This window comes from Alligator sinensis, unplaced genomic scaffold (assembly GCF_000455745.1).
Source record: "Alligator sinensis unplaced genomic scaffold, ASM45574v1 scaffold717_1, whole genome shotgun sequence".
NCBI lineage: Eukaryota > Metazoa > Chordata > Crocodylia > Alligatoridae > Alligator > Alligator sinensis.
Window position 1 is genome coordinate 964,918 of NW_005841961.1, and position 25,468 is coordinate 990,385.

Sequence of the window (25,468 nt, forward strand, 5' to 3'; positions counted from 1 at the left end):
GAAAGAGTGGCATTTTCCCTCTACATAATGTAGACAGTATGTTTAGCCCTCAGGCAATCCAATCATCAGATTATTCCCTGAAGTAATTATAGACATATAAACATTTATAAACACTGCAAGTAAAATGGCTGATAACTCTGCCAGTGGAAATATTTCTTTTTCATAAAAGTAAATTTCAGAATATACTAAACTGGCTTACATGGATTTGGTTAAAATAGTTAAAACTTTGATCTGTGTGAAGAACTTCATATAATGCACAAAGTGCATGTAGTTTTCAAGTTTTAAAGTGGCACTTTTGTATCAGTTTCAGTCCAGTAAGGCATAAAGCTTAGTTCATTGGACTCTTCCCAGAATACATTTGGACAGACCAAGGAGAGCTTGAAGTCATTTGTGTGACCCTAGCATTCAAATGACTCAGCTCCTGAAGGTTCTTCCCCTAAAACACTGTGTTAGTGATCAATAGTGTGCGGGCCGGGAGCGATCCGGGCCCTTTTTGTGCTCTGCGTGGGCTGTGGCCAGCAGCCCGGGCACGCTGGGTCAGAGAGAACAGGCGACACGCTAGAATTAGGCATGGATGCGTAATGGTTGATTCAAGATTGTTTACTTACACCGAAGATGGTCGTGGTGTAGGCTGGACAGTTTCCCAGGCACAGCTCCGCTTAAATCCTCGTTTGAGGACTCATACAATATTCGGATCACTCCCACGGAGTTGTCGAGGCTCCATGGATCCTTTTTTGCACGCAGGGAAGGGTACGTCGAGGGATCGTTTGGCGACGGGGAGAGGCTAGAGGCTGATCAGACCTCTGTTGCCTGCTTGAAATGCACTGGGTCCGATAGGCTCCGCAGCGCTTAGAGATCTTCACACAGCATGAAGTCTCCTCCTCCTGGTGTTCGTGGAGTCCTCCCTTGCGGGGGTTCTCCTCGGAGTTCTCCAACTTGGGCGGAAACCACCCAAGCTTTTTATACGGCTAGCAAGCCAATCACTAGCCGCCACGTGTGAATAATTTCACGCAAGCCAATAATGGGGCTCGAATTAGAATACAAATGGCGGGAACTCCTTGCAACGTGCATTTCTTAGCTGCAAAGAAGAAATGCACACTGCAAAGAAAGCTACGAATTGGCGGGAAAATAATTCAGTGGTGCCAAAGCACACACAAAAACAAAAATCACACCCTTGGGTTGTGACAAATAGCTCACTCACCTCAAACACTGAGGCAGCCACTACACAGCTGCTATTTAAATAAAAAAGAATGAAGTAGCTACCCCATGAATACAAAGTTCTCAGACTGAACCCCCACCCCTTGCCACTGCGAAATAGCTGTTTTGGCATGTCTTTAGTTGTTAACAGACAGTGGAGCAAAAATATCGGAGTCATAAGACCCACAGTTGCAGTTATAAATTATAATTATCCTATTATAGTCCTATATATCCTATATAATTATAATGATCCTATTATAAGCAGGACTTAAAGCAATTCATGATAGGATTAAAAATGAGTGGTGAGAGGTAGTTAGCCATACTGATCTGAAGCCAGGCAGAAGGCAGGGTAGAGATGAATCTTATAGACTAAAAATGGTCATATTTGACAAAACAGACTGAACAATGTAATGGGTACCAGCTGGCATGGTAACTAACCTGAATTTAAATATGCAAGTTAGATCATCCACAAGCAGCTGTTTCAGGTTAACATGTTTTTTCTTAGTCTTGATTTAGCCCAAGACTAAGTAAAGGAACAAAATAAAAGGAACAAAAGTTTGTGCCCTGGCACAACTGTTTGTAGATGGTCGGCCTAAATATATTAGTTCATTCAAGTTACTGTATTTAGTCAAATATAAGATGACTCTGGTTGCATCTACACAAGTGGTGGACTGCTCAGTTGTTACTGTCCACTTATTTAGTACTTCCATGAGCAAGTACTAAATGACCACACCGTAACCAACATTACTGCACGGTACCATCACCGCATGGTTTTTTTAATGCTACTGCGCAGTAGCAATGAGCTCTATGTCTGTAATTACAGGCGTGTCGCAACTTACACAGGGGTTAGGTTCTGAGGTCACAGCGTAAGGTGAAAATCGCGCTAGTCAAATCGCCAGTGATTTGACTAGCAGCGACTGCTGCTGCCTCCAAAACCTCCTGCCGCCGCCACAGAGCTGTGCTTTGAGCTGTGCAGCTGGCGGCAGCGGCACAGCGTGGGGGGGAGACGGGGGGGATGGCTGCATGCCGCCGGGCCACCACCACGCTGCCAAAACCTCCCGCCACCGCCGCAAACTGCCGCAAACTGAAGCCCCGCCTCCCCCTCCCACCCCGCGTAAAGTTGAATTTGTGCAAGTTAAATGCGCGTATGACGCGACTGTACTGTACTTCAGGGAATAATCTGATGATGCCAGCCACTATATGTCTATAATTACTTCCGGGAATAATCTCATAATGCCAGCCACTAACCCTGTGGTGATAATTCTGCACAATAGTAACAAGCTACAGTAGCTCGTTACTATTATGCAGAATCATCACCACAGGGTTAGTGGCTGGTAATGCTACTGCGCAGTAGCAACAAGCTACCACACAGTAGCGTCTCATGTAGACACGCCTTCTGACTATAAGTTATTTCCCAAATCATTAGATTCTGTATATGGTAAATGTATAAATTTGTTATAATTTTTCATCTATAGAATCTAATATTTGGACGTTTGCCTTGAATTTGTCCTCCTCTGCAGCTCAAGAAAGAAATCTAGGGGGATCATGTGGCCCCTTTGCCCTCTGCCCTGCCCCAACTTCACCCTGCAGCCCCTTCCCCTTTTTCTGTCAGACCCTACTCTCCTTGAATACATGTAAGTGAGGAGCAAATTTGAAAACACTGACCTTGAAATAAACATACCTGTAGTAATTAATGCATTTTACCTTTCTGAAGCTTCTGCAAGTTTTATCCCAGGTGCTGCATACACACACTTTTAAGCAGCATGTTTATACCTATTTATATATAGTACAAACTTTGTGTGATATTAGTACAAAGCCCAGAAGGCTCATGATTTACCATATAATTCATTGGGCTGTGCCCCAGCACAGTCAACAGCATTTCAATTCATGGTGATCTCACAGCTCATCACTGCTCAGTATGTAACTGGATGTCCCCTGCTCATGACTGGAACTGGATGTTATAGTCATGAGTCCTGGGATCCTCCAAACATTTATATGCAGATGAGATGCAGGGTAACCTGGTCCACATCTACCTCATGGAGGGTGGGGCCACACTAATCATATGTGGCAGACTTAGAGGGGGTGACAGAGGGATTCTGGGTGAACTGTTTGGGCCTCTGTTTAGTGATGTTTGCCAGACACATAAGGAATCATTAGAAATGGGAAAGAAAGGTGCAGCTCAGCTGTTGGGATGAAGAGGAAGTTGAAATGTGTAAATGGGCTACACCTACCTAGCCTTGAGGTAGGTTCCCATCAGTAGATTTCTTCTCATCCTACGGGCCGAGATCAGGATTATGGCTTGGTCAGCCTGGAAGGCTTAGAAAGAATCGGTGGTAGCTGGAGCAGCAGTTGCAGTGATGGCAGCAGCAATGTTTGGAATGGCGGCAAGGAAAGAGACAGGACAGACTGCACTCGTGGAGTATTATGGATGAGAGTTGGGAGAAGGAAGCAGTTCTGTGTGAGCATTTCCACGAGGCAAAGCTTTTGTTTGGGTGTTTCAAAGCTAGAGGTGATCAACTAGATTTCAGCAGGCTGAAACTGAGGGGACAGTGAAAGTTTGGGTGCTTGATATAAATTGTCTAATCCATATGATGAGCAATTTGGACTGGGAAGTAATGTTTAGGGATGAGACAGCATACTGAAAATTCTGGGAGATCTGCAAGCAATATCAGGAAGACCCTGTCCTGGCACAATTTGATTTTGGGGCTGTTGAGGATACCCAAGAAAGAATAGTCACAATTAAGATGTATATGGACTTTATTGAAGAGGAGAATATAAGATTTTGGTTATCAAGGCACTGTGAGAGAATGGAGAATGTGGAAAAGGTCCAAAACCCAGACAAGGTATGGACCAGGTCCTGGAGAGCCCAGATATTATTTCTGGAAGACTCAGAGGGGCAGGTGTGGTATGGCACCTACCTCCAGGTAGCCTTAGCCCCACAAAGAACTGGTGATTTACTATGGGCAACCAAAATTATGTTTGAGGTACAAGGAAGAGGGGTATTTATCAATGGCCTGCCCATACAAGATTTGAATGGCATGCAGAGAGAAGGGTCACAGGATGTGATAGTATAAGAAGGAATGGAAATGTAATTTGTGCAGAAATTTGGGTAGTCTGTACCAAACAAACCCAGCCAAAAGTTCTACCCCAGATCTTTTTCAAATACAATTACAAGAAGAAAAGCTGGAGAGAGTACAGCAGGGGAAAGTGGATAGGGGACAGGAATGGACCTCAGGGGGCACAGATGAGAGAAGAGGAAGCATACTGAAGCAGGAGAAAAGAACAGGCCAGAGGGGGATGGAGAGATGGGGTCCGCAGAGGTTTAGAATACTGAACTTTTACACACCAGCAGAGCAAGAGGCCTACTGCACCTTCTTAGAGGAACTGACAATCTTCCTACTGAGAACGCTGCCCCTAATACTGGTTGGAGATTTTCATTGTATATTGGAGGAAGGGGATAGGATGGGAAGTGAAACCTCAGGATGAAATAAGTCTTCGTGGATACTGACAAGGATGTTAGCAGAGCATAAACTACAGGATACCCAAAAGGCAATGCTTGGAGTTGAGAGTAGGTTTATTAGAGTGGATGCTCATTTTGGGGTATGTAGACTGGAAAGTCTAAGTGGCAGAGAGAATAGCAGTCTTCTTCTTGGACAACTACTACTGAGGATGGTTTTGGAAATGGGAGAGCAAGGAACACAAGGTAGAGGGCAGTGAAAGTTAAATATAAGACTATTGGATGACAAATAAGTGTGCAGATGGTATAGGAGCCACTATGTAGAATGGGAAGTAATGAAAGGAATGTATGCAAGTCAAGTGAGACGGTGGGAAGAATGAGAGCCTTTTCTCAGAATGTGGAGAAAAGAAGGGCCTGGGGAAAGTGGAAGAGGTTTATGAGATTGCAGTGGAGACTGCAGCATCTCCTACAACTGGCAGAGAAGGGATTCCTGGTAGTGGAGGAAATGAGACATAAAGAACCTGTTGAAGGTGTGGCTTAGAGAGAAAGGACAGAAAAACATCTTCTGTGAGATGGCTGCCTGTGTGGGTGAAGGAAAAGAGCGGCCCTTTTACTTTGCCCAAAGGCAAGGGGAAAAAAGTATTATGGCAGCGTGGGAAAAGAGGGGAATGCAGCTAGCAAAGACAGGAGTGTGTTTTAGCAAAGACAGAAGCAGTAAAGGTATTTTACTAAAATTTATACTTCAGGAAAGTGTTGCATCAGGGAGCCCTTGACTCCTGTTTGGCAGGATTAAAGGCAAGCTTGAAAGCAAGTGAGAGACATCAGCTGGAGAAGGCATGACAACTGAAAGAACTGTGGGAGGCACCCCAGACCTTCAAGACAGGAAAGGCCCTGGAGAATAAAGGGCTCCCAGCCAAATTTTACTAGACTTTTTTGGGACATACTAAGCCCAGACCTGTTAGGAGTGTTTCAGGAGTGTCTGGAGAGGGAGCAGGTGGAGGCAGGTATGGGCCCAGGAATAACAACACTATTGTACAAGAAAGGAGAGCAGGAAAAGTTGGAGGACTAGAGGCCAATCACCTTATTGAACCTAGATTCTAAGGTAATAGACGGTGTGTTTAATTAATAGATTTTAAAAAGTCATGGGGAATGTGGTCCACAATGCCCAAGCTTCTGCAGTCCCTGGCAGAATAGTAACTATGATACTGCTACTAAAAAGTGATGCAATTTGGTACTGTCAAAAACAAGGACTGAATGTGGCATTCTTGAATCTCGATTTAGAAAAAGTATATGAGCATGAATTTCTGTTTGATATGCTGAACAGGATGGGGGTTCTACCAAAGTTTCTAAGATTTTAATACAAAGAAGCAGAGTGTAGGGTAGGAGTGAATGGTCATCTAATGGAGGAAGTCAAGGTCAGATCAGGCATGAGATAGGGGTGCCCCCTGCCACTGCTCCAATTCATCTCTGCAGTGTCGGTGCAGAGGATCAGGACAGATCATGTGACCAAGGGCATGTCAATCCACAAAGGAAAGGGCACACAAGCAAAATGCATATTGTACATGGATGAGGTTAATATCTTAGCAAGAGACAGCATGTCTCTAGAACAAGTGATAAGCCATACAAATAAATATGAAAAGGCATTGGGGCAGAAACAAACATACAAAAAAGTAAGTGTCTGGTGGCTGGGAAGATAGAAGGAACAGGAAAACTGGGGTTACAGGTCAAAATGGACCAAATTAAGATATTGAGAATGTAGGTGGATGTGTGACTGACAGGCAAAGTGTGTAGGGAGAAGGTGAAAGGGAAGGTGAAACAAAAACTGGGGACCTGGTACAACTGCAAGCTATTGATGACAGGATAAGTAAATGTAATTAAGGTGGTGGTACTCATAATAATACTGTATGTAGGCATAGCATTCCTCTGTCATGGACCAAGTGTAGGATTCAACAGGAACTGATGGTATTCTTTTGGAAAAAGAAAAGGAAAAGGCTTAGGAAAATAACACTGTACGAGGAAAAACTGAACAGAGGATAGGGCATCTCAGATGTGTTTTTGTTTGTTTATGCTAGATATGTCAGTCTATGCTGCACAAAAGAGATAAAAGGGATCATCAAATGAGTTGGGGTTGTCTGGTACTATGCAGGGACATTACTGCATAAATATAATATATGTAAAAGGTCACTCTCAGCCCTGGGCCTGGATAATGCCTCCAATGAGAAGACTAATATTTGTGAATCTGTGTGGCATGCAAACAATAACCACAGCAGAGTTGGTTGATGTGACAGGCTTATGACCACTGCATTGCTGGTGGCATGTTCTGCCTTTCTGGTTATGTCGCACCAGGGTCTACTCGCTTGCCACAACTTGTTGTATGGGATTTTACCTTTGGAGGTGTTGTTCAGTGGTCTCCCTAAGATCCTGGGCAGCTGTTGGCATTTCTTCTGTGGGGCTCCTCCACCCCTACACCTAACCCCTTTCCACTTGGGTGTTATGGATTGGCATCAATGGTGTTCTGACATGATGGTGGTGCCATCCCCTCCTGTACTGAGGCCCAGTAATGTGGCTGCCCACAGGGGTATGTCTGAGGCCTAGTAAACTAACAAAATCACAACAGAACAATAATCCAACCAAAAAGAGCTCAAATGACACTATGGGCAGGGCAATGATGCCTACTACACCTAGCACTTCCTTTCAGCACGTGGGACTTCCTGGTGTGGGGTGCACCCTTTCCCCATGTGGTTTTGCATCATGGATGCCCCTTTGTTGGGCCTGTGTCTTGGGCCAGATACTACCGGGCCACATATCGTAATGTCCTGAGGAGTGTTTTACCATGCCTATGTGATGCGCGCAGCTCTACCAACTCCCCACCAGGAAGCTTTGGATCCATGAACGCTCGGTCAGGATGTGCAAGGTTGGGAGGCTGCTAGGCAGAGTCCTCCCCTCGGCGGGTCTCAGCAGTGCCCCCCGGGCTGCCCTCTCCCAGCCCCAGCTGACCTATGTGCTTCTGCAGGGGTCGTCACAGATGCCAGTGAGCTGTGTCAGGTTTGGGCCCCTTGGCCTGTCAGCTGCCACAATCAGACTGCTGCCTGGTTTGATTCCCAGTGTGGGCCAGGTGATCCGGGGATCCTTGGACTTTCCAGGGTGCTATGCCCTGGGAAGAACCACAGCTTTCTGTCAGTAGTTTGCTAAGTGCCCAGGTCCTCCCTGGACACTTCAGCAGCAGGAGGGGCAGGCACTTCCTCTCTGAGCGTGCTCACCCGACAGGGACAGGCTGGCTCCCTTCTGACTGCGGGGAAATCATCCAGCTCTGCTGCTGGTGCCCCCTTGTCTGCACCCCTGTGGCTCAGCTCCTGGCTCCTTTTATGCCTGGAGCCTTCAAGTGCCAGACCAACTGGCAAGGCTCCTTCCAGCCATGTGGTGCCAGCTGATTGCATGCTGGTGCTGCAATGAGTTGGGCATTAGCCTGCCACAGTGGACCATAAAAAATTAAATCTTGAGTCAGAGAAAAGGAAACTGTGTCCCCAGTGGGGAGGGGAAGAAGCACAGATAATTTGGAATGGGATATTTGACAAATGCTTAGAGAAGCAGCACCGGGACTTCAGTTGGCTGCTAGCACATCAGATTGTACTAGTGTGAGTGCTCCATTACAGTGTGAATGGAGTGGAATGGGTTGGACTGGAATCTCCACTACTGTGGAGAACAGCCTAAATAAACATGTCACAGGGAAGAAAACATGGCATGTGATGTGCGAGTGTCAGTTTGCCAGAATGGTCTGTGGAAAGGAAGAGAAACTCCTACAGCAGCTGGGTGACAAGGGCCAACTCATGCTAGAAGTGGTTCCATGCTGAGCATGGGGCAGGACCCAGAGGAAGGATGGAGGAAGAGTACTGAAAGCTGTAGTGAGATTTCACACAGCACTGTGGAAGTCAAGAAACTTACTAGTCTTTCAACAACTGGAACTCTCTGTAGAGGATACCGTGCATTTGGGCTTGAGCAAACGGGTGGTAATGCTGGCAGGACATAAGAAAACTATGTAAGGAGCAGATGATGGATTTATGGAAAAGAGAAGAATGGAGATACCTAGTAGATCTAGGATGAAAAGATGATGAGACCTGAGAGGCAGCAAAGCTATAGTTGCAGACCAGGGATTGGCTAGGAAAAGTATGACAGGGGCTAAAACAGGACATATATGGGATAAGTGGTAATAGGCATTAATAGACAAGCTTGGAAGGTGACAGGGAATAATGCAGTATTAAGAAACAAAAGTGTCCAAGTCCCTGGATTAATGAGAATTTGGAGAAGGAAGGAATCACTGGATAATGTATAAATGTCCTGTGTTTTTTGTTAGTCTTCTTTGTTGAAGTTTTGGAAACTGATAGAAGCATGTTTTAAGCTTTAACACCTTATTTTTTATTTTCTTCATAGTCAATGTAGTTTTTGTAATGTAATGTATGCTGATGGAAGCAGGTTTTTAAGTTTTTAACACTTTCTTAAAACAAAAAAAGTTTCCCATCAGTATGTTTGCCCAATATGGGCTATGTCTTTTATAGTTGTGCTCAGTGTTGCCATACTCACTGAGTACATGCTACTTTTTGGCAGCAGTTTAGTGATAGACAGTGTATTTAATGAGGTTTCCTTGTATGCAAGTATAAGACAAGGGGCTTTTTGACAAAGGGCTTTTTCTCTCATGCTGATTGAGGAAAAAACCCTAATCTTGTATTTGAGCATATATGGTAATCAACTATATATCATCCTGTGATACAACCTTGACCTAGCTAAATCTAGTCTAGCTAAACCTCCTGTGTGGATTGTAAATACCACAGTGTAATTCTATACAAAATTCTTGCAAAGTTATATAGTTAATTAAAGATGTTATGTAAATTAGCTGCAGACACTACAGAATATATTTTATATTTAATTGTAATATTTGTTCAGTTAATCTTGGAGTGGGAATTGAGCGTTTTGAGGCAAGAAATTGTATTGTATTTGTTTTAATTTTTTTTTTGTTCCTGGTATGATAGGTACCCTAACTTCAGTAAGCTCTATTATCATATCAGTAACAATTTTGAATAATAAATGTATTTGAGAATTCTTTTTCTGTTTACAAATTATCCACAGAAAGATTGCAAAGCTGAATATCCATACATATTGAATACATTTTATGTGACTTAGCCATACTAAGAATAGATTGTTAGAGACCAACATTTAAGGTTATTCAGCTAATGACTGCACAAACAGCATTTGACTAGACAAATGTGGGTTGTATAACTGTACTGTCCTTTCAGGAAACTAAAATGGAATTTGTCAGCTTCCTATAATATATTCATCCACATAATTATTACTCTGAGGGGCCATTGAGAATCCGATGTTGAGGGTACATACAGAGGGAAATTTGATTGATACAGTCAGTTACTGTAGATGATGGCCATAACTGTGGATGTAGTTACTGTAGATGATGGCCTTCACTGAAGGCCATAACCCAGAAGATTAGGCAGAGACTAACACAAATGTGATAGATAATTTGTTGGAGATAAAGACAGTTGGCTGGAAACTGGAGAGAGCATTTTTGATTGGTGGTGGTTTGAATATGGCCCTATAACTGAGAGTTAAAAACAAATTTCAACTTATATTATCTAATATACATCTTCAGGAATGCACATATCAGTTAGCTGATTAAGGAAACTGTTGTCTGGATCTATTTGTTTCTGTTCTGAGAGAGAATACCAATACCAAAAGTGCTAATCTTTTTTGACCATCCAGGCAGCCATAACCAGCAATGTTTTATGTATGTACCAGGAATAGTACATTAAACTTTCAGGGCATTACATCAGAGCTAGCTCATTTGCTTTGGGTCACTGCAATCTGAGACCAGTAAAAATTGTCTTGCATCCAGTATTAGTTGAAATGCTGACTGGTTTCTTGTTTAGCTACCTAAAAAAGTCTTGTTTATCTTATCTTCACTCTGCATGTTCTCATCCCATCTGAGAACAATGACATATTTTTTCTTAAGGTAATGGCAACTCTCATTAGAACATGAAAGAAAATGATATAAGCAATGGTAGGCTTATAACAGCAGGAAACTCATCACTTTGTGAAACTGGACTGTATATAGGACCCAAAACACTCTATGTATGTGTTAGATAAGAATTAGAAGAATTATGTCACCCATCAAAGTGGAACCATTTCTGCAGTAGAAAATGGCAGACTTTCAATTTTATATAACAGTATGACGTGGTAAAGAAAAAGGCTCAAGTCCACCAACATCTTACATGTCAAGAATGCTGCTATTTTTGGCACTTTGCCCAAAAATGTTGCCAGCCCCTGTACTAGAGCATGGCTTCACCTACTGAATCACAGAAATAGTTTTTTTTCCCATCCAAATAAAAACTCCTGCTTACATTAGGAGATCTTACGACATTACAGCTTGCAGCAGTGTGACTTGTCATGTTTACAGTTAAAAATGGGATTGGAAAAATCTGTCTGCCTAATTTTAAATTCAACCCTAATTACTACCTTATTTAGGTGTAGACAGAAATAATGGGGGATCATTTAATAAAGGTATCTTTTTCATTCAGCTGCACTTATAAAAAATACATTTTTTTGCACACCAGGAATAAATAAATATAAATTGCTGATTACACTATTTCCATTTAGCACTGGATTTATAAAAAAGGAATCTAAGGGTAAGCCAGTAATTTCATCCTTCTTGAGGCTTACTATTTGGTGATTTGAGAGTATAACTGTTGTATAAGTAATACGCTACATGTGTATTAATGGTTATATATGTAGTTAAATTAAGGGCATGTCTACTCCATATTGGGAAGTGCCATTAGAACATGATCTACCTTTTTGCTTCTGCTCCATGAGCATTACATGCCAAAAAATGTCACATAGCTGGTATTCAAATAGTGCTAGGCATGCTCAGCATCATGCTCATCAGGACACATAAGACTGAAAGCCTGAGACTGATGCTAGGCCTGCTCTGTACATGTGCCAAAAGTAGCTATGTGACATTTTTCTGGCACGCAGCAGGTACAAAACAGAAGCGAGTAGGCACAGAATGGTTTTTGGTGACATCCTCTTTTACTGCCTGGCTCTAGAAATCTACATTTTAAGATTTTAAAACAATCAGTGCCTGAAGCTAAGCTACCAAGTCCACATTTAGACAATTTATATATGTAGCCTCTCAAAAGGATGGCAGCCAGGAATCCAACTGTATTAGCTACAGTCAAAGGGGGAACAGGACTCTTGTAGCCTACAGGGGCCAAGCCCCAACAAGAAAACAAGCCCCGAGCCTGGGGTCTGTCATGGACCCTGGGAGAGTGCAGGGTATGAACAGCCTAAGCACATTAGCCAAATAGGGGCAGCTGAGTCAAGCTGCAGCAAGTAGGGCAAGCTGATTAGTAGCCAAACTAGAAACCCCTGGTGGTAACAGAAGAGCCAAGAGACAGGAAGGGCTGGAGCTCTGGGGCATCAGTACCTGGGAGCTAGCAGGGTACTCTGGCCCTGCAGGGTGGGGAGCTCCTGTGCAAGGTGTCTGCAGATGAGCCAACTGGCACCCATGTTGTCCCAGAGAGCTGTGCGGCAAAAGCCAAGGGGGGACTGATAGCTTGTACTGATCTAGTGTAGGGAGAATTTTTGTTATACAGCCACTGTGCTTGTGTTTATATTGTGATTAGGTTAATTGGTTGTGGCTATGGGGTAAGTGTGGAGGCCATGGAGAGGTGCCTGGCAGGGCACTCAGTAACTAATAGCCTAGCTTGGGGTAGGGTGGCCACTGTTACATCTGCGAAACACAGGACATCCCGTTGGTGAGGGGTGAGACCACTGGTCCCCTTGGCCAATCAGTGGCGAGGGTTGGGGCTACTGTCTCCTCAGCCAATCAGGAGCGAGAGGTGGGTCCCTGGCCCCTTGGCCAATCAGCAGCAAGGTGCGGGACCACCACAAAAAGACCACAAAAAGATTGCTATTCGATCCATGAGCCCCACACTGATGAATGCATGGTGCCCTGTGAAATGAGGGAAAGCAAATGCTAGGATCAGGTAGCAAGTTTGTGAGCCTCTGCAGTTCAGCCAGCAGGGAGCCTCGCCTCCTCCCCTTGCATCATGGTTTCACATATCTCACAGCTCTGCCATTCTCCCCAGACAGTGCAGCCTTGAGAGAACGTGGCACTATAGGTATGAGGCTCAAATACCCCCTCCAGTCTCACTCCAGCCTCACTCCCCACTTGGGAGCCAGGGGCACACACTGTGCAGGGACCTCACCTCCCTCCTATCAGCATTCAGCACAGACACTGGGCACCCAGGAATCTGCCCTGGCCACACCTGGTCACAGCTGGGCTGAATGGGGTGAGTGGACACTGGATGCCCGTGGTAGTGCAGCCAGCTACCTGGCGGGACCTTCTCTTTCTTCCCCAAGAGACAGACAGGTTTGACTGTCCCAGAGGAGAAATAATGGCTTAATGAGCTGGCCCAGTTGCTCAGGAGCTTGGAGGCCCCTCTGCTCAAAACTCCCTCTCCCTGCACAACAGGACACCCCAGGGACTCACTGAGCTGCTCTGTGGGTGCAAAGACGGTGACCACAGATTCCTCCCAGTCCCACTGGCGTTCTAGCAGATACAAATGCAATGTTCCACCTGCCTGCTCTCAAAGCCATTACCTTACGCCAAGGTGTTTGTGTGCAGATCACTTGCCCAGTCCTGGCAGCCCAGGCCCACTGGCACAAGCCCAGTCTAGGGTCAAGGAGCTCAGGCATGCAACAGTGCCTAGGCTCTCACTGTACCTGCACTTGCACTGCAGCCATGGCTCCTCCTTCAGGCACAGAGGGACCAGCCCCTGGCATCTTCCACCTCCCTCCCTGGCTGGCTCAGAACCTTGTTCATCCTGGCTGTGCACTCCCATACCGCTAGGCACAGCCAATAGAACTCTGAGGACAAATGGTTGACATGCATTTCCACCAATGAACTGAAAATCAGGACTTTTTGCAGTCTGTTCCTCATTCAGGAATCAACAGGGCACAATGGGTTTAAAAGCAGGATGGTCCAGTATAAAACTGGACCAATGGCCAACCTAGCCTGGGATCAGGGGCCTAGTAGAGAGCTGGAGGAGCCAGGCAAAGGCCAGGAGAACCAAGGCCACAGTAGAGAGGCTGAAGCCAGGGCAGGCTTAAGCCAAGAGGACTAAAGCATGCTGAAAGGGGCTGAAGTCCAATAGAGGCAGCATCCAGATTAGGGACGGGGCCCAGGTAGAAGTGAGCCTTGCCAGGGCTAGGGGCTCGGTAGGCTAGGCAGGTTGTCTTGACAGAGCCAGTGGACCCAGTACAAGACTTAGAGGAACAAATGTAAGGCATGGTTGTGGCTACTGGGGTGGAAAGAGGCTACAAATACGTCATAAGGCAACTGGTGTCCTGTGGCACTAAAAGGGCCAGGAAGGCCATAACATAGTGTCACAGGAGCAAGGTGGAACTAGACCAGGCTTACTCTGGGGCCCTGGGGGCAGCTTCCTAAACCCTTATAAATAATATGAAGGCATGACAGGTGAGATAGAAAGGGAGGTACCCCAGGGAGCTGAAGGGAGGGAGGGACAGGGGCTGAGTGATCACCTGGGGGAGTCATGGCCATCCCTGGGCTCTGATCCTGTCACAAGGAGTTATTAATCTAAATGTCTATTAGTTTAATGACAAAAAGAAATATATTCTAATATGTTTTATATCAGTATATTATTTTAACTATGAGTATATATAATAAGCACTGAGCCAAATTGAGCCTTTAATCATGCTTGATTGCAGTAAACACTACATTTGCAAACTGCTTTTATCTCCTTAGACAGAAGGTGACACCAAATTAAACATTATACTCATTGTCTGTGGGCAGAGTTTGACTGATTGTGAAGGATCAACCTAGCAGACAATCTCTGCTATTGGTCTTCTGAACATGAATGTAAAATATTTCCATCCATGAAACATGTGAAGTTCCTCTGCTCTCATCTTCCTTTCTGTTCCAGACAAAAAAACCCACAAAAAAACAAAGACCAAGGGACTTCATAAAGCAGTCCCTATTGTTAACTATCACTGCACTCAGGATATTGCAGTATGTTTAGGGGGAAATGTTACCCAAAATATCACTGACTGAAACATCTCTACTCAAAATTCCATCTTTACTGTTTTTGGCAGAATCCTGAAAGTCCACAGCTCAGATTCTCTAAAGAGGTGCACATATGTTTATCTTTACCCAGATGAGCGTTCCCATTGATGACAATAGGATGGCTCCCATTTGCAGTAGTTGGGAAAACTGGAATCCAGTGCCTGCTATGGACCCACTTAGTGGGCTATGGACACTTATAGCTTATTTAGAAATCATCTAACTATTGTTAATAATGAACAATTTAATAACACCACTTTCCACAGCATCTTCCATCCCCAAAGACTACTTTCTGCAGAGATTTTTTTCGTGCAGGTCTCTCAACAAAATACTGAACACACTTAACCTTGTGTAGCTCATGGAGTTTGCCAAAATCACAGGCAAAGGGGCTGCCTGAAAGCTACTAAAGGGGTTCTGAATTTCATTTCTAAAATAAGTAATTAATGGATACTCTTAGGCCTTTCTGGCTTTACATTTATCAATGCCCTTGAAACCAATTCAAATGTGTTTATGTATCTGTACCTCCAGTATACACCATATGACTTTTGCTATTCTTTCCTTCATCCTAATTAATGGGTATTCCTTGGCATAAATCCCATAGTTGCAGTGAACAGCTCTTGGCAGAGATGCCAGTGCCAGCCCTTTTCAATAGAGTTTCTTTTTACCACATGCTTAAGTGTGACCTATATCAAAGATGACAGAAAACAAGTGCAACTTTTTCAGACCAATAGTTGTAGGGTCTACACAGAGTAAAGACATAAGGGTATCTTATATTACACCATAATTCTGCTCACCTGGCCCTTTCAAATGATTATTATTTTTTCCTGTAGCCCTTCTCCATGTGCATACCTAATCAGCAAGTTTAATTTATGGCCCTTGTTACTTTCTAAATGTTTAATTAAGTTAGTGGTTAGAGCTGACTTATAAACACATAAAAACTCAGAGTGGGAAACTAATTATACACTGCACCTGCCCTCCAAATAATTAGCATAATTCATTACCAACAATTAGCAGCAATAGTGCTAAAAGTTAGCTACCCTAGCAGTTGTAAAAATAAGGACAGATCTCCATCTTGCAAGCAAAGCTGGGGAACAGGGGGGAAAAAAGAAAATCAAGAAAGGTCTTTTGCGAAAACAGGACTTACATATTTCCTTTGCCATCATACACCCATTTGGTGCTGCCAATTCCTTCATAGTCTGAAGCCCAGTAATAAAGGCATGCATTAATGTGCAAGATAAACAGCAGGTATCCAGTTGTTCGAATGACTCTGTAAAGGACAATGCATTCTAAATTACAGCTGATGTAACTCCTGCTAATGTAGGCTGATTTTATTTTGCCTTATGCAACGCCTACTATATGTTGCCACAATACAGCACCTTGACCATCTCTCCATTCTTCCTGGTGTCAAATAAATTACCTTTGTAGAATAAATGATGCGTGGTCACACCTAAGTTTCTCTTAGGACTTTATAATCCATTGGTTACTTGGCTATGAATATTCATAAAGAATTTGAACTATATTAACAGAAGTGTTGGGTACAAATCAATGTGCTTGACAACACCTGCTCAAGAAGGTTTCAGGGCTGGAGCCATAGGTGTTTCAGGTCAGAAATGTGCTGCACAGACAGAGCTCTCTGAGGAAGTTTGCCAAATGTCAGCTTCTGGGTAAAGCCAGCATTTTTTGGTCCTTCACTTTCTTGAGAAAATAGTTCACCCAATTAAAAGAAAACCACAACACCTTCCTTTATCACAGGACAGTCCTTTGTTCAGAAACTTTTTTACTTAGGTAAGTTATATACCAAACCTGTTAGCAAAGAGGGTCCATAATTTAGTAGGCATAGCAGCAGATCCAGGCTCTGTCATTTTAGGCTAGATCCTGTAAATTAGGCCAGTGCTTCAGGCCTAATCACTAAATATGTTGTCAAAGGAAGATTTGTCCCGACATGGAGCACTCATGATCTTTAAGGAATACATGGGGTGACGTAGGCCCATAAAGGCAGGATCCTGAGAAGTCAGCTGAGCAGGAAGCTGCCTAACTACTGGCTAAGCTAGTCAGGAGTGATTTGCAGAGGGAAAGGAACTGGGCTCATCTACACTGTTTTCTAGTCTGTGGAAAACAAAAGAGAAAAGGAGGTGGAGTATCACCGAAAATTCAGTACTTTAGTGGTTAAGAAACTGACCTGTCATGTGGAAGTCCTTGCTCTGAATCAGGCAGAACAGGGATATAAACCTGGGTCTCATATCCCTGGGAGTGAGCAGTAACTGCCAGAGGATAGGCAGACAAAAAACTGTCTTTTCTACAAGCTGCATCTAGCTAAGGCATACTCCAAGTATGTGTGCAAGATCACATTCTTATTAAATGGGGGAACATTTAGTCTGACAATCTGCTTTGGAGCCTGCAGGGCTTTGGCCTGATGTAAGACTCTGAACAGCTTAGCAGGCATAGGGTGACATGATCACCTAGAGAGCTTTGTGCAGACTGGTGGAAATTAAATGCTAGAGGACTTGGGTAGCTACAAGATGAGGTGACAGCTGAGCAGCAATTTTTGAAATGTTAATGGCACCTAATGGCGGACTTAGGTGGAAATAGGTGGAGAGGTGTCCAAGCATCCTCTAGCTTTTTCTCAGTATGTGACCCTGTGCATATTACCTACCTTCACTGTGCTTCAATTTCCCTATCAAACCTTTCTAACAAGAGGCTTGTGAATCACCAGTATGGGAAGCACTAAATAAGTATTAAATACTATCAACCAACACCTGATCTAGTTAATAAATATGGTTATAGATTTAAAGTACATAGTAAACAGGAAGAAATAGAGAAATATAGGGTAGGCAAGGAAGATCAAATATCTTCAGATAAGATTTAAATGGAATGAGAGGGAGCATTGACACAAAGCTATAGGAAAGTTGCTCAATATTAGGTAGGAACTACAGAGAAGGCAGCTCTTCCAATTCTGAACTGAATTCTGAAATGCTGAGAATTAGACCCATTGATCCAAGACTGCGTTTGAGTCTGAGGGCACATCTACCTGTCACTCTATGGTGATGTAACAATGCACTATGCCGATGTAGTAATCACATGGGTCTACACGTGATTGGCAGCTATGCTGTTGTAGCAGCACACTCCCCCATTTTAGTGCCAGGCGCATGGCTCACTATGGGCAATTACTGTGCTGTTCTTTAGTACTTCCAAAAGGAAGTACTAAAGTGGCGCTATAGCAATGTCGCCACATGGTGACATGTAGACATGCCCTGAGAGTCTTGATATCAAATGACTTTAGAAAATACAGCAGCAGACACCTAAAAATACTTGAATGGATTTCCAAATCATCACCTCCTATATTTATAAAATATCCAAAGACATTACATAAATGATGCTTTCATTTCTTTTTACATTTTAGTCCTGTTTCTAAATCTCATGAAATATGTTTTGCAATGTAAGAATCCCAGATCTTTAATTTAAATGGAATTGACCATGCAATACAACAGGATAGCATGGAAGGGTTTTTGCTTATGATGCAGCAGCCTATTAACCTATGGGCACCCTGGAACTAGCCAGGGAAAAATTCTCCAGATACATGTATTGCATAGACCAGAGACAGCCAAACCTGTTAATGCTTTTATCAGCAAACCAGTACTGTATATGACAGAGAGCCACAAGGCACACAATTTTGGAGATGTATATGCCTCAGAGTCACTGATCCATGCCTTAACTCAAATAACAATTTGTTCTTCTCAAGAACAGAAGAAAATAAAAAATAATAAATGGACTAGCTAATCAACTAGCTAGTGCTAGTGATTAACTACAGAGCACTGGAATACTGCCATAAGCAAAGTTACTTCCTGTAAATTTACTTCCTGTAACTAAGTTACTTCTGTAATTCTCCCATTAAAGAAGCCCTTCTTTATTTAGGAGATTTTCTGTAGCTAGTGGTAAACACTTATGCATGAGAGTAACTTTACTCGTACATGCAACCCAACTGAATGGAATGGGATTTCTCATGTAAATAAAGTTATTCATATGCATAACTGATTACAGGATCAGGGACTACAATGAAGAAAATGGAGATATTTAAAACACAATGAAGATATATAAAAGACAATGACTGAAAGGAATAGTTTGAGGTTTATCATTTGTATACCATGCCTGACTGACAGCCTGTGAGAAAAAGGCCATGTATAGATGTTAAATTTCTACCGGAAGAATTGCCATTCTCACTGGAGAAAGTAGGAAAGTACAAGTGTTCATTCATTTTCATCTAGAGGAAACATGCCCACTCCGGGAGAAAGATCTTTCAAATTGACACCTGGAAGAACTCCCTTGTGAGAGAACCTTTCTCTTGCAAGAATGAGCACGAGTACACTGCTAGAATGACTCACATTCTGTGCTAACCTTTCAATGAAGGGTCTACTGGGTACATACCTGTAGACGTATGCTTTGTCCAGGATAGCTTCCAACCGATCGTTAAACTCAAAGAACGTGTTATGCTAGATGGAAATCAAATGTAAGCAATCCAGCACATCTTATCACATATTATGTGATATCTTATCACATTTTCTTTTCTACTGGGATGCACATTAGTAAACATACCTATCTTGTAACTACAGCATTTTTTTCTACTCTGACTTGCTTTGTGCATTTAGTTTAAAAGTGAACTGCAGAACTAATATAAAAAATGAGTTAAGCATAAATTTAGGTGGGCATTTTTGCATTACACAAGCTATGGAAGATCCCTTACTATGAACCATAGTGACTTATGATGATGATGATAAACAATTCTTTTATTCAGACAAAAAAACTCTCTTTGTCTGCATTAAACATAATTTTGCCAGAGTGAGTATATCATTTTAAAGATCTTTTTTCTTGTCCCTGATTAGCTGATGATATTCCAGACTGCATCATTCTATAACATAACAATGTGAGGTCTCAGTGACTTCAGTTCTCATACTAAATTATTAAACACTGACAATCTATTCATGTGCTGAATTCCTCCCACAGTAACTATTTTTACTTAGTTTTGCTGTTCACTTTTAACATTACCATGTATTTTTTAAATTTGTTTTCTGGTCAGCATGCATTTGCTTGCCAATTTGTTATACGAGTTCTTCATTTTACATTCTCCCTTATCAGTCTGGTTATGAGTTATGGATACTTGTTGATAACAACAGCACAAAAACAAGCCACGTTTGCTGGAAAGGATATTAAAAAGCATGCCACTGGCCCTTCCTCCCTTCACCTTAGTTCTTTTTACAGGCACATGATGATTAAGATAACAAAGTGAGACTTTTTTTAGGTAAATATTTGGTCTAAGGTTATATATCAACTATATTACCATAAAGGGTTTTGGTGTGGTTAGCCGTGTTAGTTTGAAGACAAGGCAGAAGGTAGGGCACAATAGCATGTTAAGCCCCCAGTTGACGTTACAATGATCATGCATTTGGGATCTGAGGAATTTTGTGTCTGATCCTAAAAATCCCATATCCTGTCTTGCCAGTATGTGTATGGCAGGACACATTATTTTTGGGACTGGGGATAAAATTCTTCAAATCCCAATCATGCAACTATGGAGCAGGCAATGCTGGAGCAGTCCCACATTTAGGAACCAGTTCCCTAATGTTGGGCTGTACAGACATGCCTTTCCACGGGTGGGGAGCAGCCCTGAGTTCTTAATACAGGACTGGGGATTCAGGTGGGGAAGAGTCCTGGGTCCCTGAGCTGGGATATGAGGCTGCCTCTGCTGATTGGGTGGAGAGAGCCACAGCTCATGGTTCATCATGGAAGCATGCAGTTGGGACTAGGAAGCTCTCCATTTGCCAAATGCACGTGCACTACTTCCTTGCTGAAGTATATACAGCCAGGGATTGTGGAGCTCCTCAGTCCCTAGGTGCACATCCCCAGGCCCACAGTTTCTCTACTAGAACGTGTACATCTGGGCATCAGGGAACCTTGGTCCCAAGCTGTCCTTTAAAGCAACAATACAAACAAACCACCAAGTTGTTCTTCATTAAGTGTGGGATGTATTTGTGGCTGGCTAGCCATTTTATCATGCTATAAATTCACCAAATATGTGGCACATTGCAATTTGTGACACAATTAGTAGGTTAATTGTACCAAAATTGTAACATTTGCCAGGGGCCTAAAAGACTTAACTGACTTCGAGAAGCACACATTTTCGTAGGCACTATCCTACTTTGTCAGATGCCTTGCCAGGACTGGAGGAAAGAAACATTTTTTTAGAAGGGAAAGGTACATAAAGGGTTTTGGTTTTGAAGCAGATGCTTTTCCCATTGTATACTGCTCACATGCCAAGTTAATGAGTACTTTGCCTATATAGATAAAAAGAAAGATTTTGATACTGTTTCATGTAGTAGTGAACTTTTCAATGGTGGGAATAACAAAATTGGAGTTAAATAAAAGTATCTAGCTTCCAGGCACCTCAAAGGAATAATGTGGAGGCCCACAACTTCACTGAGACCTCCAGGAAGGTCTTTGCTGATGCAAGAGAAATGTGCAGGCTGCCCCTCTCCACATCATGCAGACAACTTTGCAAGCTGATGTGGAGAGCAGGCAGAACTATGGTCTGTCTCTTTCCTGTCCCATCCACACTTCATTGAGCATTGTGCATTTCTTTGTATTTGGTATGAAATAATGTGCTTGGGTTTATTACATGGGTAGTAAAGATTTACATTATCTTTAACTCTTCATTCCCTTGCCTGTCAGTGGTTGATTTTTCTAAGTATTTGCAGTTTACATAAATGGAAGATATTCAGCCTGGATAACAGAAGCACTATTTACAAGTAAAAAAAAGTAAAGAAAAGTAAAATCAGCAGAAAAGCTCCAGAACTATGATTCCTGTTAGACAGTATATCTGTTGTCTACATATTCAAAAAAGGCAATATATCTTTTATATATTTATGTTGTAGCCATTTATAGATTCTGTGGTTTCGACCCATAGAAAGAAGTATTTATACATAAGAAGTTAAAAGTCCCAAAGATTTTAGTGAAATTTTTACAAGGTTTCAAACTTTTTATGTTTACTTGGTCTTACCTTTAATACCCTGTTGGCTCTAAACATGGGGTTAAACCCAAAGAAGATGTATAGAACATCAAATGGTATTACTGATGCCAGGTCAAACTGTTGAAAAGCACAATTCAATTAAGACTTAACAATAATTAAAATGTGTTTACATGTTGTTGTGAACATGTCTAAATTAAATAAGCATTGTGCACGGAATATGATCAGTCAACATGCAGTTCCCATATCTTTCTAAATAAGTGACAAGCAATATAATCTCTTTAAAAATACCAATGGCTTTTCACATTCCTCAGATTTTTATCTAAGGATTATTAAAAATATCTTCGATATTATTAAAAGCAATGCTATATTTAAATGATTAAATGCTATTGGATCAGCCTGAGATGTGTGTTGTGTGAGAGAAAAGAAAAGAGCACCACACAAGCCTCTCTTAGTAGGACTATGAATGTCAGAGCCATTGCCTCCAGTAACCTGGGAGTGCACTGCCTGCTCTAAACATATCAGAGGTGTCACCTCAGGTTCCCTTTAATGCAACCATTCTGTTCTATTCCATGCAGGTTCTTTTATCACCATAGTTTCTGAGCACCTCCCACCAATTCCTGAAGAGATGCGACTAAGACTAACATGTTTTCACAGCTGGTTCTCTCTTGTTTCCTCATTCTTTCCAAGAGGAAAGCCTGTTTTGTGGAGAGAAAGGGAACTGTGGTAGTTGGGTGCTGTCTTTTAAAGTGACAACTCCTGGCTACAACTCTGCCCTGCTATTCCTCCTATGGTAAGAAATAGGGTTGTCAATTAGTCACTGTTAACATGTTGTGATTAACATGTTAATTAGTTCTTGCATTAATTTTTTAACACGTTAATCACGCACATGGTTTTGGAGCCAGTGCCCGGGCTGTGCTCTGCCACCATCACCACTGCCTCTGGGCTGCCCAGAAGGGCAGCAGTGGCAGTCCAGAGGAGCTGCAGGGCAGCCCAGGTGTGGGCTCTCGGCTGCTGCAGCAGAAAAGGTGGGGGGGGGCGCGCGCACACACACACACACACACACACACACACACACACACACACACACACACACACACACACACACACACACAAGCAGCTGCAGCATGCATGCAGCCAGGAACACAGCCTGGCAGTGTGTTGAGCAGCACTGAGAAGGTAAGCCCATGGTGGGGAAGGGGCAGGGGAGCAGATCAAGGCCTCCACAGTGAGGGGGGAAGTGGGGCAAGGGCTGGGGTGAATGGGGCCCCTGAGGCCAGGATGGGTAATGGGATGGAGCTACAGGAGGCTTTTCCAGAGGTGTGGGGGTGCAGATGCCCCCTGCTGCATGCACCCCTGGGGGAGGCATGGGGGATATGTGCCCCCTGGATTTGTGCGTTGGGCAGAAGCAGGCTGCCTGCTGCAGGCTGGGTCTCTGCACCTTGCTGCTTTTGCCCTGGGTGCTGTGCTATGCCATGTTGTGCCTCCTGTCACCTGGTGGGCACAGCCCATGCAGCACAGCCAGCACTTAGCTCCCAGGGCAAAGGTAGCAGGGTGCAGAGCCCCAGCCTTCAGTGGGCAGCCCACCTCTGCCCCATTCACAAAACTGGGGGGGTACCTGCCCCCCTTGCCTCTCCCAGGGGTGCACACAGTGCAGGAAGCCACAGTCCCTTCCCCTTCACAGATTTACCTGCTGGGTGCTGCTGTATATGCCACCGAGTTACCACAATTCCAGTTTAAAAAAAAGAGGGCACCTGTGGTGGGGGGTGTAATATGATTGTGGGGGGGCAGTGATATGCCCATGCCCTTCCCCTCACTCCCAAACCACAGCCCTCTCCCTCCCTGCTGCTGCCCTTCACTCCTGACCCATACTACCTCACATCCTGCAGGGGCATGCAGGGACCCCCATCCCTCTCCAGGCTCCAAACTCCACCCTCACACATTCACAAATTTCCCTTGACACACAAACCCTATCCCCACCCCAACTATCCAAAGTACCTGCATAATTTTGCATAATTTTGAGTTTTTAGCTGTGCAATTAAAATTGTGATTAATTGTGACTGTTTTTTTCATCGCGCAACTAATCACAATTATAATAACTTGAAGGATGCAAGCAATGCCACCAAAATCATTACTTGTGTACTTGAATAGAAGCAAGTACAAAAGAAAGCATTTGCAAAAGTGGTGTGCTAGATCATATTGGAAGGTCCTGAGATGCACATACCCATTACTGAGGCCTTCAGATATTACAGTGTCTCTGTACTCTGGCTGGGAAAATTACATTTCAAAATCAAGTGCAGTAACTGTCCTAATCAAATGCATCCTTGATTTACCTAAGCCAGTGGTTGTCATCAAGGGGTACACATACCCCTAGGGGTACTTAAAAAGGTCCTAGGGGGTATGCAGACCTAATGTGATCGATACATGCCATATGCATGTGCACAGCTGCTGCACAGCATGCAGGTGGCAGATCCAGCTGGTAAGTATGTTGTGAGGGAAGGGGCTGAAGAAGGGGGAAGATCAAGGCCGCAGCGGTCAGGGAAGGAGTGGGGCTGGAGCAGGGGCAGAGGATGACCAGCCAGGATGGGGTGCCAGACTGAGCTGGGAGGACTTTGTGGGTGTGTGCTCCCGGATCTGCACAGGGCAGGGCGAGATGCCGCTGCGGGCCTCGGCCAGAGCTACACCAGGCTATTCCTGGTGGTGGCTAGTCTGGGCTGAGCTCTGGGCAGGTGGCGGCAGTGCTGGGAAGGGGCTATGGGAGGGGCTGCAGCAACCCCAAAATTCACCATAGCCTCCCTGATAACCCCCTCCCAGTGCAACCATCACCCATCCCCCAGTGCAGCCTGGCTCAGCCCCCACTGGAAACAGCTGGGCACTGGCCCCAGCCCACAGCTGCAGCCCGCCTCTCCCTGTGTGCAGATCTGTAAGCACACACCCTCTGTGCACCCCAGGAGTGCATGCAATGGCAGAGTGCAGGACAGAGCTGTGGCTCATCCAGGGAACAGGGGGTGGTGGCTCCCACCACTGCATGCACCCTGGGAGGGCATAGGGGTATGTGCCCGGGAGTCTGCATGGGGCAGGATGGGGTGCCTCTGTCAGCTGGGGCTGGAGTGGTGATAGACTTTTCCCAGCAGGGCCTGGGCTGGGTTGCACTTGGGGTGGGCAGTGGTGGCACTGGGAGGGGGCTAACCTGGGCTGCAGTCACTCCAGGATTCACTGTAGCCCCCACAAAGGCCCCTCCCATCACTGCCACCACCTGCTCCAAGCACAACATGGCCCAGCCCCTGCTGGGAACAGCCTGGCAGTGGCCCCGGCCAGCAGTGGCAGTCCACCCTCCCCTGCTCAGATCTGTGGTACATGCCTCTGTGCCCTCCTGGGGGTGCGCATAGCTGTGGAAGCCGCCCCTTGCGTGGCTCAGTCCCCTGCCCCGCTCCAGGTGGGCAGCCTCTGCCCCAGCCCCACTCCCTCCCCCACCCCTGGGCCAGCCCTCCCTTGCCTCGCATGCAGATCCAGGAGCACATGCCCCCATGCCCTCCTGGGGTGCGTGCACCAGAGAGCCACCACCCCGTCCCTGCATCCCCCGGATGAGCTGCTCGTGGCTGTCCCATGCTCTGCCCCAGCTGTGCAGCTCCAGCCCCAACCCCAGCCCCACTCCCTC

General features: G+C 44.4%; 1 protein-coding gene across 1 annotated transcript in view; it reads right to left on the reverse strand.

The window, feature by feature from the left end:
• Window positions 1–25,468, reverse strand: part of CNGB3 (cyclic nucleotide gated channel beta 3) — a 61,515-nt gene that overhangs the window by 23,667 nt on the left and 12,380 nt on the right. Inside the window, exons 6-8 of the mRNA XM_014518510.1 lie at window positions 21,844–21,930; window positions 19,218–19,282; window positions 15,940–16,062 (exon numbers count right to left, since the gene is read on the reverse strand). Of these exons, the coding sequence (XP_014373996.1) occupies window positions 15,940–16,062; window positions 19,218–19,282; window positions 21,844–21,930 (275 nt within the window). The remainder of the gene's footprint in view (window positions 1–15,939; window positions 16,063–19,217; window positions 19,283–21,843; window positions 21,931–25,468) is intronic.